Genomic DNA, 17870 nt, shown 5'->3' with positions numbered 1-17870 from the left:
TTAGTGCACATTTTCAGAAGTGTTTTGGTAATTGTGCATTTCCATGGGAAAGCATGAGATCCTAAGGGATTGATGGTAATTTTAATTTTGTTTTTTCTTTAATTGCATTTCAGCATCAAAGGGAAGCCGTTTTCCAGATGCCTACAGTGCCAGTCAAATGGATCTCTACAACATGGTACAGTCTCAGACACAGAACTAAACTTTACTTGCAAGGAGCCACTTGGTTTTCATTGCCTTTACTTGACATGTGGCTTGGCATTTTTCACTTTGACATTCCAGTCTGCAGTTTTCTTCCATTAATTTTAATGGACAGGAATATCATGGATTGAGAAGTTGAAAATCCCAGTCACGGTTTACTTCATAACCTCGCAGCAATGTTACAGTATTATTGACCTTGATATTAACTCCCACCTCAGAAAGGGTGGAAGAGGATTGGGAGAGAAGTTAAAAAGTGAAATGAGTGGAATGCAACCCCACCCTTCCACAAACGTGATGGCTGTCATTTTTATGGCAGATTTTGGGGTGTCCAAGTGTCCTGCTGTGGAAAGGCAGAACCGTTATTAACATATTTAAATACAGCTCCTAGAGTGCCACTAAGAACGTGAGTTTAAATTAACTGCTGTTGCATGGATTTCCTGGAGTTCAGGAAACTCAGCTGTGAAACAGAGCGAGAACTGGCAGCTACCCAAGCTAAGTGGCTGTTTCAACACCTTCAGAAGAAGCAATAGTGCTCCCTGCAGGTCATTCAAGGAAGCCTTTGCCAGCCTCCCCAATTCTCAGCCCCAATCTCCAGCCCTCCCAAATGCGAGCCTCTCCCCCTTTCTGATTGCTTATCTCCTCCCCCTACCAATTGCCAACTTCCTTCCCCCATCACTTACCTCCTACCACTGATTACTGACCTTCTTCCCCCAATTACTGACCTCCACCACCAATTGCCAGCCTCCTCCCCCACAATTACCAACCTATTCCCCCTACTGATTGTTGACCTTCTCCTCCCCCCCCGCCCACTGAAGAAAGGTCGCAGACCTGAAATGTTAACTGTTTTTTATCTCCACAGTTGCCTGACCTGCTGAGTATTTCCAGCATTTTTTGTTTTTATTTCCAGCATCTGCAGTATAGTCATGGAGTGATACAGCACTGAAGCAGACCCTTTGGCCCACCCAAGTCTGTGCCAACCATCAACCACCCATTTATACTAATCCTACATTAATCCCATATTCCCTACCACATCCCCACAATTCTTCTACCACCTACCTACACTAGGGACAACTTACAATGGCCACTTTACCTATCAACCTGCAAGTCTTTGGCTGTGGGAGGAAACCAGAGCACCTGGCAGAAACCCACACAGTCACAGGGAGGACTTGCAAACTCCACACAGGCAGTACCCAGAATCAAACCCAGTTCACTGGAGCTGTGAGGCTGCAGTGCTAACCACTGTGCCGCTGGTTAGCCTGTCTTGCTGCTGTTAATTGATGGATAAATGTTGGCTGGGACACTGGGAGAATTCACTGCTCCTCTTTGATTGGTGCAATGGATCTTTTAAGCCCATCTGAACAGTCAGATAGGGCCTTGATTTAATGCCTCATACAAAAGATGGCAATGCAGCACTCCTTCAGCACTGAAGTGTCAGCCTAGATTAAAGGAGCAAGTTTATGAGATACCCACTTTAATATGTTCCTATTTAATGCATAAGATAAATTAAAAAACAGTGAGAGTATAACTGTAGGCAGTAAATTTGTTTTTCTATTCCCAATAGGAAGGCACTAACAAGTTGACAGCACCACCATCAATGCTGTTTCGCTCACTGACTCCTTCCCGAATGGATGGCCGTCTCCAAGCTTCCACATCAATTGCTAATGTGAAAAAGTTATTTTGACTGAAGAAAGATTTTTTCATTCTGATTCTGCATTATGAGTTCATTCTTATGTCATTTAATTATATTATTGTCTCACAATGTGCCTAAAAATGAACTCGAGTAATAAAAAGTTTATATTCTTACTTATATAAACATTTAGTTGTTTACAGAAACATTTTATCTTTGTGTGGTGATCCGGTAGAGTCAGTGTATGTAAAAGTGTTTATTTATTTGAAGCCTGTGCACTTATACTATATATAAGTCTTTCTAAATGTTTTATGTTAAGTCACTGCATTGCTCTCTACACATATTGCAAAAATGAAAAATAAAAACATTTTCATCTTTTAAATGTCTTTTTTACTTTGTCAAGGTGCATAGGAACACCATCACATCCAGGTTCCCTTGCCAGTCACACACCATCCTGACTTGCAAATATATCACCATTCCTTCATCAACACGGAATCCTGAAAAATCCTAGAACTACCTATTTATCAGCACTGTGGGAGTACTTTCACCTCATGGACCGCAGCGGTTCAGGAAGGCAACTCATCAACACCTTCTTATGGGCACTTAGGGATGGACAATAAATGCTGGGCCTTACCAGTGATACTCACATCCTGTGAAAGGTCTGCCTACATTAAGAGTTTTTGAAGTATCTTTTCCAGGGGTTTTTGGCCAGTCTGTTGGTATCTAAAGCATGTAACTGACATACATGGGCTAGAAAGCACCAGTTTCAATTCCCAGTTTGTGCTGAGTTAGCTAATCTTAGCAGGGATGGCAATTGGGGGGCTAAAACTGGCCTCAGAATCTTGTACTGCTCGTGCTCACTGTTCCCTGCTGGAAATTATGTACCTATGCACATCTGATGAGAATAGGTTCTAGTTCAGCTGCAATGCCTTCTACAGTCAATAAGCTCTTGACATTGAGGCAGCATTCAACCAACAAGCTCCAGCCATATTCAAGTTAATTGAGGGTCAAAGGTATAACTCTCCAATGGGTGAAGTTGAACCTGACAGTTGTTAGCAGTCAGTCATCACAGCCCCAGGACATTATCATAAGAGCAAAATACCGCGGATGCTAGAACTCTGAAATGAGAACGAAGGTGCTGGAAATACTCAGCAGGTCTGGCAGCATCTGTGTAGAGAGAAACAGAGTTAACGTTTCAGGTCAGAGACCCTTCATTGTTAGGGTACCGCAGGGAGGTGCTCTTAGCCCAACCAGCTCTGCTGCTTTATTAAGGGTCTTTCCTCTGGTATTAAGCTAGGAGTGGGGCTGTATACTGATGATTTTACACACAACTCTTGATATGAAGTTTCTTTTATTCATTCAGTACTGAACAGATCGCGGCACGGAGGACCTAGAAACAGAAACATTAACTGTCCTTCCTAAGTCGCTCAATGTCTTCGTCATATTCACTTTCCAATGTGCAGTTTACGCTTTGTTCCGGCAGCTAGAACCCCCCCAGCCCAAACAGTGCTGTTGACTCACAGTCACACGGCTCAAACCCGCCTTTGCAACACAAGATGTCCTCTCACTTCGCCCCGCCCCAGCAGACCCCGCCCACCCGTCTGGCCCCGCCCTGCCCTAGCAGGCTCTGCCCATCCTTTTGGCTCTGCCACTGCTGCGCCTTGCCTTGTGTCTCTGTTGACTTAATTTGTTTGAGGAGTTGGAGCCGGAAGTGGCAGGAATGGGATCGAAATCTCAGTGAGAAAATGGAGTTTAATGAAGCGGCACTGAAAAAACAATTGGGGAAGGTGAGACTCACCCTCGGAGAGACTGAGGGCAAGAGGCAGATATACTCACTGGGGGAGACGCACACACTGGGAGAAAGCAGGAGGGGAAACAGACACACACTGAGGGAGAGGACAGAGACTGAGGGAGAGGACAGACAGACAGACTGACTGACTGAGGGAGAGGGCAGACAGACAGACTGAGGGAGAGGACGGGCAGGAGGGGAGACAGGCAGACTGAGGAAGAGGGCAGACAGACTGAGGGAGAGGACAGGCAGACTGGCAGACTGAGGGAGAGGGCAGGAGGGGAGACAGACAGACACACTGAGGGAGAGGCTTACACTGAGGGAGAGGGCAGGAGGGGAGACAGATAGTCAGGCAGACTGAGGGAGAGGGCAGGAGGGGAGACAGGCAGACTGAGGGAGAGGACAGGCAGACTGAGGGAGAGAGCAGGAGGGGAGACAGACAGTCACACTGAGGGAGAGGGCAGGAGGGGAGACGGACAGTCAGGCACACTGAGGGAGAGGACAGGAGTGGAGACAGGCAGACTGAGGGAGAGGGCAGACAGGCACACTGAGGGAGAGGCTCACACTGAGGGAGAGGGCAGGAGGGGAGACAGACAGACAGGCACACTGAGGGAGAGGGCAGGAGGGGAGACGGACACTCTGAGGGAAAGGGCAGGAGGGGAGACGGACACATTGAGGGAGAGGGCAGGAGGGGAGACGGACACTCTGAGGGAAAGGGCAGGAGGGGAGACGGACACATTGAGGGAGAGGGCAGGAGGGGAGACGGACACACTGAGGGAGAGGGCAGATGGGGAGACGGACACACTGAGGGAGAGGGCAGGAGGGGAGACAGACAGGCACACTGAGGGAGAGGACAAACAGACAGGCACACTGAGGGAGAGGGCAGACAGACAGGCACACTGAGGGAGAGGCTCACACTGAAGTGGTCAGGAGAACTGTGACACTGGTGGAGAGGAAGCAACAGTCACGCACGAGATGTAAAGACAAACTCTGGAGGAGACAGAGAGATGTATGGAGATACTGAAACAGACATGGGGGGGAAGTGAAATAGATATACTGAGACATATAGACGCAAACACACATTGTGGGAGAGATATAGAGATTGAGACACTCACATTGGTGATGGGAGGATGGATAATGTGTAGACTGGACTTGATCTTGTCCGGATTCACCTTGAACGTATCTCTTTTCAGTATAAATTCCGGGACCTGACCATCGAGGAGCTGAAGAATGTGCACAAAAAGTTCCCTGAACTTAAATCTTCGCTGGACACATATAGTAAGCCTTTCAAATCCCAGTTGCAAGTCTGTAATTTTATTCTATTAAACAGATGTGTTTCTATAAGCTCTTAATGTACCAGTGTGATGAATTTTACAACAGCTTGAAGGAGGTGCTGAGGAAAGTATAACTGAAAGTTACATTAGCAGGGTAGCCCTGCAGTGACTTCAAGCAGTAGCTTAGAGAACAACACTGGTAGAAGCCACCAGCCATGGGATGGTACATCACATTGAGGGAAAGAAAATAATGTTTTATTTCTCTGGTTCAGTCTTTGCTGAGTTAGGTGGTTAGTGGTACTGGGCTAGGGAAGAGAAGAATCAGCTCAGGCTCTTTACTTATCATTCTGCATTGATCCCTGCTGCAAAAAGCATGTGTGTGGATGTCAGGCAAGAAAAGGATTGGATTTGTATTTGCCTTTGAAGCTTTCCCACAGTTGAATAGCCTGCCAACACCTATTAACTAGGCTTATGAATGGTAAATAGCTACTAGTTTGAGGTGTCAGAGTAGTGCCTCTAGGAGAGCTGTAAAGCTACAGAGACCACGAAAATGGCATTACTTTAAAGTTCAACAACAAGGGATCCATGGGATTTGTGTGGCCCGCTGTAGTTAAATAACCCCAGAAGGTTTTTATGCCTCCTTGCAGAAAGATCTTGAGAGTCTGACACAATCCAATTGATAATAGTTGAGTACCTTATTTGAAATAAGGACGGAGTCAGGTACAGTATACATCACTGTTTGGAGTACTGAGCTACAGAGATAAAGCTCACTCAGGTGGTGTGTGGGGCACAGTTGAATTCTAGCATCATCAGCGTTACTCCCTGTTGTGCCTTAATCGCTATTTTTCTACCAAAAAGCAGGAGTTTGGGGCTCATCTTTTTCATATGATATGTTGCTTAGCATTAATCTGTACAGGTTGCTTCCCCATTATTTATTAATTAGAAGGGGCCAATGGTGGACCCTAGGGCAGGTGGCATTCCTATCAGTCCAAGTTGGAGACCACTAACCTCTCTGTGTTAACTCCCTTGCCATTTTCGACAAGCTGTCGCACACGTACTCATGCCTTGTCCTAGACATGAGTCTCTGTAGGTTATTGCTTCACCAAGGCCATACTCAGCAACTGCTTGCCTATACTTGGGAAGAAACAACTTGTCTGTATTTTCCCATACATACAAGACTCTGTTTATTTAAGCAATTTAAAAAAAATTCTGCAATACTGAAAACATATTCAAACTACCTTATTGATTGTGTTTCAAGTTATTGTAACTGAATTCAGGTTGACAGGCTGTAACTAACAGAGAATCAGAAGGATCAATGCTTGGGCCTCAGCTATTTGCAATCTATATTTAAAGACTTAGATGGAGGGACTGAGTGTAACGTATCCAAGTTTGCTGACGATACAAAGTTAGGTGCTGTAAGTAGGACGGAAAGAGACTGCAGAGGGATAGAAACAGGTTGGGTGAGTGGGCAAGAACATGGCAGATGGAATACCATGTGGCAAAGTGCGAGAACAATTGAAATAGAATAGAGATACAAGGGAATGCTTGCATTCAGAGGGACCTGGGTGTCCTTCTACATTAATCACAAAGTTAAAATGCAGGTACAACAAGCAGTTCAGAAGGCAAACAGTTTGTTAGCTTTTGTTACAAAGGGATTGGAATAAAAGAGTAAAGAAGTCTCACTACAACTATACAGGGCATTGGTGAGGCTACACCTGGAGTACTGTGTGCAGTTTTGGTCTCCTTACCTAAGGAAGGACATATTTACCCCAGAGGAAGTGCAACAAAGGTTCATTAGACTGATTTCTGGGATGGGCGGATTGTTCTCTGAGGAGAGAGTGAGTAGACTAGGCCTATATTCCCTGGAGTTTAGAAGAATGAGATGTGATCTTAAGGGGCTTGGCAGGCTAGATGCTGAGAAAATGTTTCTCGAGTGGGGAATCTAGAACATGGGGTCACAGTCGCAGGATAATGGGCAGCCATTTGAGACTGAGATGAAATCCTTCACTCAAAGGGTTGTGAATTTTTGGAATTATCTACCCCAGAGAGCTGTGCATTCTCAGTCATTTAGTATATTCAAGATGGAGGTCGATAGGTTAGGGAATTAAAGGGTATGGGGATAATTTGGGAAGGTAGAGTTGAGGTAGAAGATCAGCCATGACCTTGTTGAATGCTGGAGCAGGCTCAATGGGCCAGATGGCCTACTCCCAGCTCCTATTTCTTACATTAATTTAATCTTTTTTGCCAAGTTAACTACACAATACTCTGGTTAACATACTGAATAAATGATTTCATTAGTACAGTTTCGAGATGGTCTTTCCAAGGCAGAGGGAATAGTTTGAAAAGACTGCCGTGATCCACAGGTCAAATCCCTTTAGAGGAGGGGGGAAATTGTGTAAAAATTTATGAACAAGAGTGTTGAACTATCCATGTTTGCAAATTCTGACACATGGGCTAAAGAAGCCTTTATAATTGGGATTGGAACCAGTTACAGCGGTGAGGCATCAGCATCCAAAGATACTTTGTTCAAACACGTATATAATGCTTTGTATTTCATACATCGTACAGATCCTACTCATATCATGTGAACAGGTGGTGCCTTCTCTATGGCAAGCTGGAGCCAGGAATTTATGTTCCCTCTGCATGAAGTTGGCTTACTTTGATCTGCTTCAATTACTTTTGTAAAAACCTCCCTCTGGTGAAGCAGGGTCGAGATGTAACGTGATCACTCATTTCTCTCTTTCTTTCTCTGTAGTCATCATTATGAAGTCCTTGTGAGGAGCTCAACATGTGTGCTTGTATCACTGACATTACGAGACACAGTATAAGTCGCACCTCATGCAGTGATGTCATGTGCCTGAGTATATATGGCATTGACATGGTGCTGATAATGGCTGAAATATTTTAGCAGTTTGTTGTTGCTTCCATCACGTTTTCTAAAACTTTGGTGCCAGCAAACCTCTAAGGTAGCACTGATGGGTAGGCCCAACAAACTTGTCAGATCCCAAAATTGCACTTAGAAACCAAGGTAGATACAGATAACAAGCTCTCAAGTTCAGTGCTTTATGCTGTTAGCTAATATCAGTTCAAATGCGACAATTGGCTTGAATGGCTAATAAAGGCTACACTGAAAGAAATGGAGAGTCAGTGCTGATGTGACACCTCAGCATTGTTCTACCAGGAAAAAAAATTCAACCAGGATTCTTGCCTGTGATCCCAGTTATTTCCACTGTAAAGTCTGAGTATGGATAGCAGCTAAGGACAGGATCATGTTCAAGTGTGAGTCTGTCCATAATGAAATAGTCTGCCACAGATCCATTGTCTTCTCACTTCGGCAAGGTATAAGCCTGTTTCTGCAGGTTACCAGTGTCTAGAACAAAACGAAAGAGAGACTTGTATTTACATAGCGACTTTCATGACCTCAGGCCATCCCTAAACACTTTATAGCTATAGCTAATGGAGGATTGGAGGTCTGCTAACAGGGAGTGAGGGATAGACCGAGTAATTACAGGCCAGTAAGTCTAACTTCAGTAGTGGGCAAATTATTGGAAACAATTCTGAGAGACAGGATAAACTCACTTAGAAAGGCATGGATTAATCAAGGATAGTCAGTATGGATTTGTTTAGGGAAGGTCATGTCTGACCAATTTATTTGTTACTTCCTCAAAAAAATTCAAGGAGAGTGGTGCAATTGATGTGGATTTTAGCAAGGCTTTTGACAAGGTCCCACATGGCAGACTGGTTAAAAAATAAAAGCCCATGGGATCCAGGGGAATGTAGCAAGCTGGATACAAAATTGGGTCAGTGGCAGGAAACAAAGGGTAATTGTTGACAGGCGCTTTTGCAACTGGAGGGCTGTTTCCAGTGAGGTTCTGCAGGGCCAAGTACTAGGTCCCCTTCTATTTGTTGTTTATATTAACGATTTTGACATAAATGTCGGGGGAGTTATCAAGAAGTTTGCAGACGACACAAAAATTGGCCACGTGGTTGATAGCGAGGAGGATAGCTGTAGACTGCAGGAAGATATCAATGGACTGGTCAGGTGGGCAGAAAAGTGGCAAATGGAATTCAACCTGGAGAAGTGTGAGGTGATGCATTTGGGGAGGTCAAATAAGGCAAAGGAATACACAATAAATGGGAGAATTCTGAGAGGTGTAGAGGAAGTGAGGCTCCTCGGAGTGTATATCTACAGATCCCTCAAGGTAGCAGGACAGGTCGATAAGGTGGTTAAAAAGGCATATGGAATCCTTTCCTTTATTAGCTGAGGCACAGAATACAAGAGCAGGGAGGTTATGTTGGAACAATATAAAACACTTTTTGTTTCAGATTTCCAGCATCCGCAGTATTTTGCTTTTATTTTAGTGTTTAATTCACTGCCACTTCTCTTCCAGGAATGCCTACCTTGAAGAAGTTCTGCTCTTCTCTCCGACGGGATTTTCGTTTGTCTCTTTTACCTTGTTCACCTTCATTGCTTTCTATTTCCCTCCTGGTGTTTGATAAGGTATCTACCAAAACTCGTTTTCACAGCCACATCTCCTTCCTCAGTGACTGTCTCCGGCTCCGACTGATTCCACGTGGATTCCAACTGCAGTTTCACCCATCATGCTTTGAAACCACCCAGGATCACAGGTATCTCCGAGAAATACAACGTTCCTCAGACTGCTACTCTCGCCGCATCCTGAGATCCACACTCAGTGCTATGCGCCGCCATATGCACACACTGGACCTCTCTCTCCAGCAGCACCGTCTTACCTTATCTCAAATCTGCTCTACTCTGCAGTTTCATCTCATCTTACGTCTCATCCGACGCATTAACAAAAAACTTTTTTTCTTCCTTTCAGGTGTTAAGGAACGCAAGCTCCAGCAGCTGATGGGGACTAATGCCCCTCAGATCCTCCTTCCGCTTCACTTCCCTCTGACCCCACCCCTTCTGATCTGACCCCTTGCCGTGTATTCACTATACCCTCTGACCTCCCCCTCTCTGATGCTGAGCGTTCTGTACTCAGCAAAGGTCTCAGTTTTATCCCCTTACGCCCCCACCTCAATGAATTTCGCGCTCGGCATGACGTTGAGCTCTTCTTCCGTCGCCTCCGCCTCCGGGCTCACTTCTTCGACCAGGAGTCCTCCCCCCGACCAGCAGACCCATTCACCCGCCTCCAGCATTCTCCCTCTACCTGGACCCCTCCCTCTGGCCTCTTACCCGCTCTTGATCTCTTCATTGAAAACTGTCGGTGAGACATTGGTCGTCTCAATTTCTCTGCCCCCCTCACTCACTCTAACCTGTCCCCCTCTGAACTTGAGGCACTCCATTCTCTCAGGTCTAACCCCGACATGGTCATCAAACCTGCAGACAAGGGTGGTGCTGTTGTTGTATGGCGTACCGACCTCTACCTTGCAGAAGCTCAACGCCAACTCACAGACACCTCTTTCTACCTCCCTCTGGACCATGACCCCACCACCGAACATCAAGCCACCGTCCAAAGGACTGTCACTGACCTCATCTCCTCTGGCGATCTTCCCTCTACAGCTTCCAGCCTCATAGTCCCGCAACCCCGGACAGCACGCTTCTACCTCCTTCCCAAAATCCACAAACGGGACTGTCCCGGCAGACCCATTGTGTCAGCCTGCTCCTGCCCCACTGAACTTATTTCTTCCTATCTAGACTCTATCTTTTCTCCGCTGGTCCAGTCTCTTCCCACCTACATCCGTGACTCTTCTGATGCCCTACGTCATTTTGACAATTTCCAGTTTCCTGGTCCCAACCGCCTCCTCTTCACTATGGACGTCCAATCGCTCTACACCTCCATCCCCCACCAGGATGGTTTGAGGGCACTCCGGTTCTTCCTGGAACAGAGGCCCAACCAGTCCCCATCCACCAACACCCTCCTCCGCCTGGCTGAACTTGTTCTCACATTGAACAACTTCTCCTTCAACTCCATGCATTTCCTTCAAGTAAAAGGTGTCGCTATGGGTACCCGCATGGGTCCTAGTTATGCCTGTCTTTTTGTGGGATATGTCGAGCATTCTTTGTTCCAGTCCTACTCAGGCCCCCTCCCCCAACTCTTTTTCCGGTACATTGATGACTGTATCGGTGCCGTTTCCTGCTCCCGCCCCAAACTAGAAAACTTTATCAACTTTGCTTCCAATTTCCACCCTTCTCTCACCTTTACATGGTCCATCTCTGACACTTCCCTTCCCTTCCTCGACTTCTCTGTCTCCATCTCTGGGGATAGGTTGTCTACCAATATCCATTATAAGCCCACTGACTCCCACAGCTACTTCGACTACACTTCTTCACACCCTACCTCCTGTAAGGACTCCATTCCATTCTCCCAGTTTCTCCGTCTCCGACGCATCTGCTCTGATGATGCTACCTTCCATGACGGTGCTTCTGATATGACCTCCTTTTTCCTCAACCGAGGATTTCCCCCCACTGTGGTTGACAGGGCCCTCAACCGTGTCCGACCCATTCCCCGCACCTCTACCCCTCACCCCTTCCCCTCCCTCCCAGAACCGTGACAGGGTTCCCCTTTTCCTCACTTTTCATCCCACCAGCCTCCATATCCAAAGGATCATCCTCCGCCATTTTCGCCACCTCCAGCGTGATGCCACTACCAGTCGCATCTTCCCCTCCCTTCCCCTGTCAGCATTCCGAAGGGATCGTTCCCTCCGCGACACCCTGGTCCACTCCTCCATTACCCCCACCACCTCATCCCCGTCCCAGGGCACCTTCCCTTGCTATTGCAGGAGGTGTAATACCTGCCCATTTACCTCCTCTCTCCTCACTATCCCAGGCCCCAAACACTCCTTTCAGGTGAAGCAGCGATTTACTTGTACTTCTTTCAATGTAGTATACTGTATTCGCTGCTCACAGTGTGGTCTCCTCTACATTGGGGAGACCAAGCGCAGACTGGGTGACCGCTTTGCGGAACATCTCCGCTCAGTCCGCAAGCAGGACCCTGAGCTTCCGGTTGCTTGCCATTTCAACACTTTCCCCCCCCCCTGCTCTCATGCTCACATCTCTGTCCTGGGATTGCTGCAGTGTTCCAGTGAACATCAACGCAAGCTCGAGGAACAGCATCTCATCTACTGATTAGGCACACTACAGCCTGCTGGACTGAACATTGAGTTCAATAATTTCAGAGCATGACAGCCCCCCCACTTTACTTTCATTTTTAGTTATTTTTTCTTCCTTTTTTTTACATTCCTTTTTACATTTTTTACAATCTTTTTTTGCATTTATTTCATTTCATCTTAGTTTGTTCAGTTTGCTTACCCACTGTTTTTTTCAGGTTGTTTTTCTTCAGGTTTGCATTTGCTGCTGTTCAATATTCAGTATATTCACACCTAATCTGTACTAATGCTTTGTCTTTCAACACACCATTAACATATTGTTTGCCTTTTCTCCGTGACCTTTTGGTCAGCTATGTGGCCTGGTCCAATCTGCACCTTCTCCTTTGTTATCTCTTGCCCAACCCCCACCTCACTTGTTTATAATCTGTGACTTTTCTAATATTTGTCAGTTCCGAAGAAAGGTCACTGACCTGAAACGTTAACTCTGCTTCTCTTTCCACAGATGCTGCCAGACCTGCTGAGTGAATCCAGCATTTCTTGTTTTTGTTTCAGATTTCCAGCATCCGCAGTATTTTGCTTTTATTTAATATAAAACACTAGTTAGGCCACAGTTTGAGCACTGTGTGCAGTTCTGGTCACCTCATGACAGAAAGGATGTAATTGCACTAGGGAGGGTGCAGAGGAGATTTACGAGTATATTGCCAGGACTGGAAAATGCCACCTATGAAGAAAGATTGGATAGTTCTCCTTGGAACAGAAGAGGCTGAAAAAGTATTTGATTGAGATGTACAAGGTTGTGAGGGGCCTGGATAGAGTGGGTGGGAAGGGCCTGTTTACATTAGCTGTGGGGTCAGTGACTAGAGGGCATAGATTTAAAGTGATTGGTAGTAGCATTAGAGGGGAGATGAGGAAAAATGTTTGCACCCAGAGAGTAGTGGGGGTCTGGAACTCACTGCCTGAAAGGGTGGTAGGGACAGAAACCTGCGCAGTGGTTGGGGCGGCGCAGTGGCTAGCACCGCAGCCTCACAGCTCCAGGGACCCGGGTTCGATTCTGGGTACTGCCTGTGCGGAGTTTGCAAGTTCTCCCTGTGACCGCGTGGGTTTTCGCCGGGTGCTCCAGTTTCCTCCCATAGCCAACGACTTGCAGGTGATAGGTAAATTGGCCATTGTAAATTGCCCCTAGTGTAGGTAGGTGGTAGGGAATATGGGATTACTGTAGGGTTAGTATAAATGGGTGGGTGTTGGTCAGCACAGACTCGGTGGGCCGAAGGGCCTGTTTCAGTGCTGTATCTCTAAAATAAAATAAAAATAATATAAAAAATAAAAAAACTCATTTAAAAGGTGCCTGGACATGCACTTGAAGTGCCGTAAACCTGCAGGGCTACAGACCAAATGCTGGAAAGTGGGATTAGGCTGGGTGACCTTTTTCTAGCCGGTACAGACACGATGGGTCAAGTGGCCTCTTTCTGTGCCATAAACTTTCTATTATTCTAAGTACTTTTTGATGCAAAGTTGTAGTGTAGGAAACACAACAGCTGAATTGCACACAGCAAAGTCAATGTGATAATGACCAGCTAACCTATTGTGATGTTGATTGAAAGATAAATATTGGCCAGGACACTGAGGGTATCTCCCCTGTTCCTCTTCAAAATAGTGCTGTAAGATCTGTTACTTCCACCTAACCGGGTAGATGGGGCCTTGGTGTTTACATCTCATCCAAAAGATGGCCCCTCTGACACTGCAGCACTCCATCAGTATTGCACTGGAGTGTCAGTTTCGATTTCTGTGCTCAGATCCCTGCAGTGGAACTCGAACACAGAGCTGAGAGTGCTATCAACTAAATCATGGCTGACAAAATAGCCCTGCAAGAGTATACTAGCCACGGGGGAGGAAAGGAGGAAACAGGGCTAAATAAATTAGAGGCAATGTTGACCCAGACACAAGTGTACTGCTCAAACACCGATGGGACAGCCAGACCTATCAGGCACACTTTTTTAAAAATTCATTCATGGGATGTGGGCGTCGCTGGCTAGGCCAGCATTTCTGGCGCAACCTAATTGCCCTTAAGAACCGCTGCAGTCCATGTGAGTTAGGCATACCCACAGTGCTGTTAGGAAGGGAGTTCCAGGATTTTGACCCAGTGACAGTGAAGGAATGGCGATATAGTTCCAAGTCAGGATGGTGTGTGACTTGGAGGGGAACTTGCAGGTGGTGGTGCTCCCATGCATTTGCTGCCCTTGTCCTGCCAATTGGTAGAGGTCGCAGTTTTGGAAGGTGCTGTCTAAGGAGCCTTGGTGCATTGCATCTTGCAGATGGTATACACTGTGCATCTGTGGTGGAGGGAGTGAATGTTTGTAGATGGGGTGTCAATCAAGTGGACTACTTTGTCCTGGACGGTGTCGAGCTTCTTGAGTGTTGTTGGAGCTGCACTCATCCAGGCAAGTGTTGAGAGTATTTCATCACACTCCTGACTTGTGCCTTGTAGATGGTGGACAGGCTTTGGGGAGTCAGGAGATGAGTTACTCGCCACAGGATTCCTAGCTTTTGACCTGCTCTTTTAGCCACAATGTTTATATGGTCACTCCAGTTCTGGTGAATGGTAGCCCCTGGGATGTTGATAGTGGGGGATTCAGCGATGGTAATGCCGTTGAATGTCAAGGGGAGATGGTTAGATATTCTCTCGTTGGAGATGGTCATTGCCTGGCACTTGTGTGGTGCGAATGTTACTTGCCACTTATCAGCCCAAGCCTGGATATTGTCCAAGTCTTGCTGCATTTCTACATGGACTGCTTCAGTATCTGAGAAGTCGCGAATGGTGCTGAACATTGTGCAATCATCAGCGATCATTCCCGCTTCTGACCTTATGATTGAAGGAAGGTCATTGATGAAGCAGCTGACGATGTTTGGGCCGAGGACACCATCCTGAGGAACTCCTGCAGTGATGTCCTGGAGCTCAGATGATTGACCTCCAACAACCACAACCATCTTCCTTTGTGCTAGGTATGACTCCAACCAGCGGAGATTTTTCCCCTGATTCCCATTGACTTCAGTTTTGCTAGGGCTCCTTGATGCCATACTCGGTCAAATGCTGCCTTGATGTCAAGGGCAGTCACTCTCACCTCACCTCTTGAGTTCAGCTCTTTTGTCCATGTTTGAACCAAGGTTGTAATGAGGTCAGGAGCAGAGTGGCCCTGGCGGAACTCAAATTGAGCATCTCCGAGCAGGTTATTGCTAAGCAAGTGCAGCTTGATGGCACTGTTGATGACTTTACTTTATCATTTTCATCATTTATCCATCACTTTACTGAAGATTGAGAGTAGACTGAGGGGGCGGTAATTGGCTGGTTGGACTTGTTCTGCTTTCTGTGTACAGGACATACCTGGGCAATTTTCCACATTGCAGGGTAGATGCCAGTGTTGTAGTTATACTGGAACAGCTTGGCAATGTGTGCGACAAGTTCTGGAGCACAGGTCTTCAGTACTATTGCTGGAATATTGTCAGGGCCCATAAACTTTGCAGCATTCAGTGGCTTCAGTCGTGTCTTGATATCACGTGGAGTGAATCAAATTGGCTGAAGTCTGGCATCTGTGATGTTGGGGACTTCAGGAGGAGGCCGAGATGGATCATCAACTTGGCACTTCTGGCTGAAGATTGTTGTGAATGCTTCAGCCTTATCTTTTGCACTGATGTACTGGGCTCCCCCATCATTGAGGATGGGGATATTTGTGGAGCCACCTCCTCCAGTTAGTTGTTTAATTGTCCACCACCATTCACGACTGGATGTGGCAGGACTGCAGAGCTTAGATCTGATCCGTTGGTTATGGGATTGTTTAGCTCTGTTTATCGCATGCTGCTTACACAGTTTGGCATACAAGTAGTCCTGTGTTGTAGCTTCACCAGGTTGACACCTCATTTTTTTCAGGTATGCCTGGTGCACTCTTCATTGAACCAGGGTTGGTCTCCTGGCTTGATGGTAATGGTAGAGTGGGGGATATGCCGGGCCATGAGGTTACAGGTTGTGGTTGAGTACAATTCTGCTGCTGCTGATGGCCCACAACGCCTCATGGATTGCCAGTTTTGCATTGCTAGATCTGTTTGAAATTTATCCCATTTAGCGGCACAGTGGCGCAGTGGTTAGCACCGCAGCCTCACAGCTCCAGGGACCCGGGTTCGATTCCGGGTACTGCCTGTGTGGAGTTTGCAAGTTCTCCCTGTGTCTGCGTGGGTTTTCTCCGGGTGCTCCGGTTTCCTCCCACAAGCCAAAAGACTTGCAGGTTGATAGGTAAATTGGCCATTATAAATTGTCACTAGTATAGGTAGGTGGTAGGGAAATATGGGGACAGGTGGGGATGTTTGGTAGGAATATGGGATTAGTGTAGGATTAGTATAAATGGGTGGTTGATGTTCGGCACAGACTCGGTGGGCCGAAGGGCCTGTTTCAGTGCTGTATCTCTAATCTAATCTAAAGCACAGTGGTAGTGCCACACAACACGATGGAGGGTATCCTCAATTTGAAGGCGGGTCTTTGTCTCCTCAAGGACTGTGTGGTGGTCACTCCTACCAATAATGTCATGGACAGATGCATCTGCGGAAGCAGATTTGTGAGGAAAAGGTCGAGTATGGTTTTCCCTCTTGGTTCCCTCACCACGATGCCGCATACCTAGTCGAGCAGCTATGTCCTTTAGGACTTGGCCAGCTTGGTCAGTAGTAGTGCTACGGAATTACTCTTGGTGATCGACATTAAAGTCCCCCACCCAGAGAACGTTCTGCGCCCTTGCCACCCTCAATGCTTCCTCCAGGTGGTGTTCAACACGGAGGAGTACTGACTCATCAGCTGAGGGAGGGTGGTAGGTGGTAATCAGCAGGAGGTTTCCTTGCCCATGTTTGACCTGATGCCATGAGACTTCATGGGGTCCAGAGTCGATGCTGAGGACCCAATGGTCAACTCCCTCCTCACTGTATACCATTGTGCTGAACCTCTGCTGGGTCTGTCCTGCCGATGGGACAGGCCATACCTCCCGTTGCCTGTAAGGTATAATTCCGTGAGTATAACTATGTCAGACTGTTGCTTGATTTGTCTATGGGACAGCTCTCCCAACTTTGGCACAAGCCTCCAGATATTATTAAGGATGACTTTGCAGGGTTGACAGGGCTGGGTTTGCCGTTGTCGTTTCCGGTGCCTAGGTCGATGTCGGATGGTCCGTCCAGTTTCATTCTTTTTTATTGACTTCGTAGCGGTTAGATATAACTGAGAGGCTTGCTTGACCATTTCAGAGGGCATGCAAGAGTCAACCACATTGTTGTGGGTCTGGAGTCAGATGTAGGCCAGACCAGCTAAGGACAGCAGATTTCCTCCCCTAATGGACATTAGTGAACCAGATAGGTTTTTACAACAATCGATAATGGTTTTAATCTCGGTCTCTTTGAATATCATTTGTGAATAAGCCACCATGTCTTGTGATGAAAGCAGAAGAATGAGCCGTTCTTCAGTGAACATTTTACACAATGATCCCGTGGGACTCCAGCAGCCAAGTGGAACTAAAAAGTATTCTGTTTAAATTACAGCTTTCAGCGATGGATCCCAGAAAGATCTGCTGAACCTAATCGGAACCATTCCAATTAGATACCAAGGTAAGCTCCCTTCCCCATCAAAGTAAGCCCCATCCATTCAGAGAGCAAGACTAGTCTTTTATACACTAAGGTAAGCCTTATCCTATCAGCAGGGGATTACTACTGTTGGAGAATCCAATATTGTTACTAGATATATGGTGCAATATGCTGAAGAAAAAAAATGCACTTCAAGCAAATATGCTTTAAGTTGTGCATTACCAATCATGTGTTGCACTCTTAATTCCTCCTCATATTTCTCCCACCATTAGTAACAGAACTGTATCACCATTACTTCAAT

At 46.5% G+C, this 17870-nt stretch overlaps 1 protein-coding gene across 1 annotated transcript in view; it reads left to right on the top strand.

Annotated features, from left to right (window-relative positions):
- Positions 1 to 3463: 3463 nt before the first annotated feature.
- Positions 3464 to 17870, top strand: part of uevld (UEV and lactate/malate dehyrogenase domains) — a 38853-nt gene continuing 24446 nt past the window's right edge. Inside the window, exons 1-3 of the mRNA XM_068046121.1 lie at positions 3464 to 3612; positions 4808 to 4892; positions 17528 to 17593. Of these exons, the coding sequence (XP_067902222.1) occupies positions 3571 to 3612; positions 4808 to 4892; positions 17528 to 17593 (193 nt within the window). The 5' untranslated portion in view covers positions 3464 to 3570. The remainder of the gene's footprint in view (positions 3613 to 4807; positions 4893 to 17527; positions 17594 to 17870) is intronic.

This window comes from Heterodontus francisci, chromosome 14 (assembly GCF_036365525.1).
Source record: "Heterodontus francisci isolate sHetFra1 chromosome 14, sHetFra1.hap1, whole genome shotgun sequence".
Lineage (NCBI taxonomy): Eukaryota > Metazoa > Chordata > Chondrichthyes > Heterodontiformes > Heterodontidae > Heterodontus > Heterodontus francisci.
The sequence above is the reverse complement of the archived record's forward strand: the minus strand, read 5'-3'. Positions and strand labels throughout refer to the sequence as shown.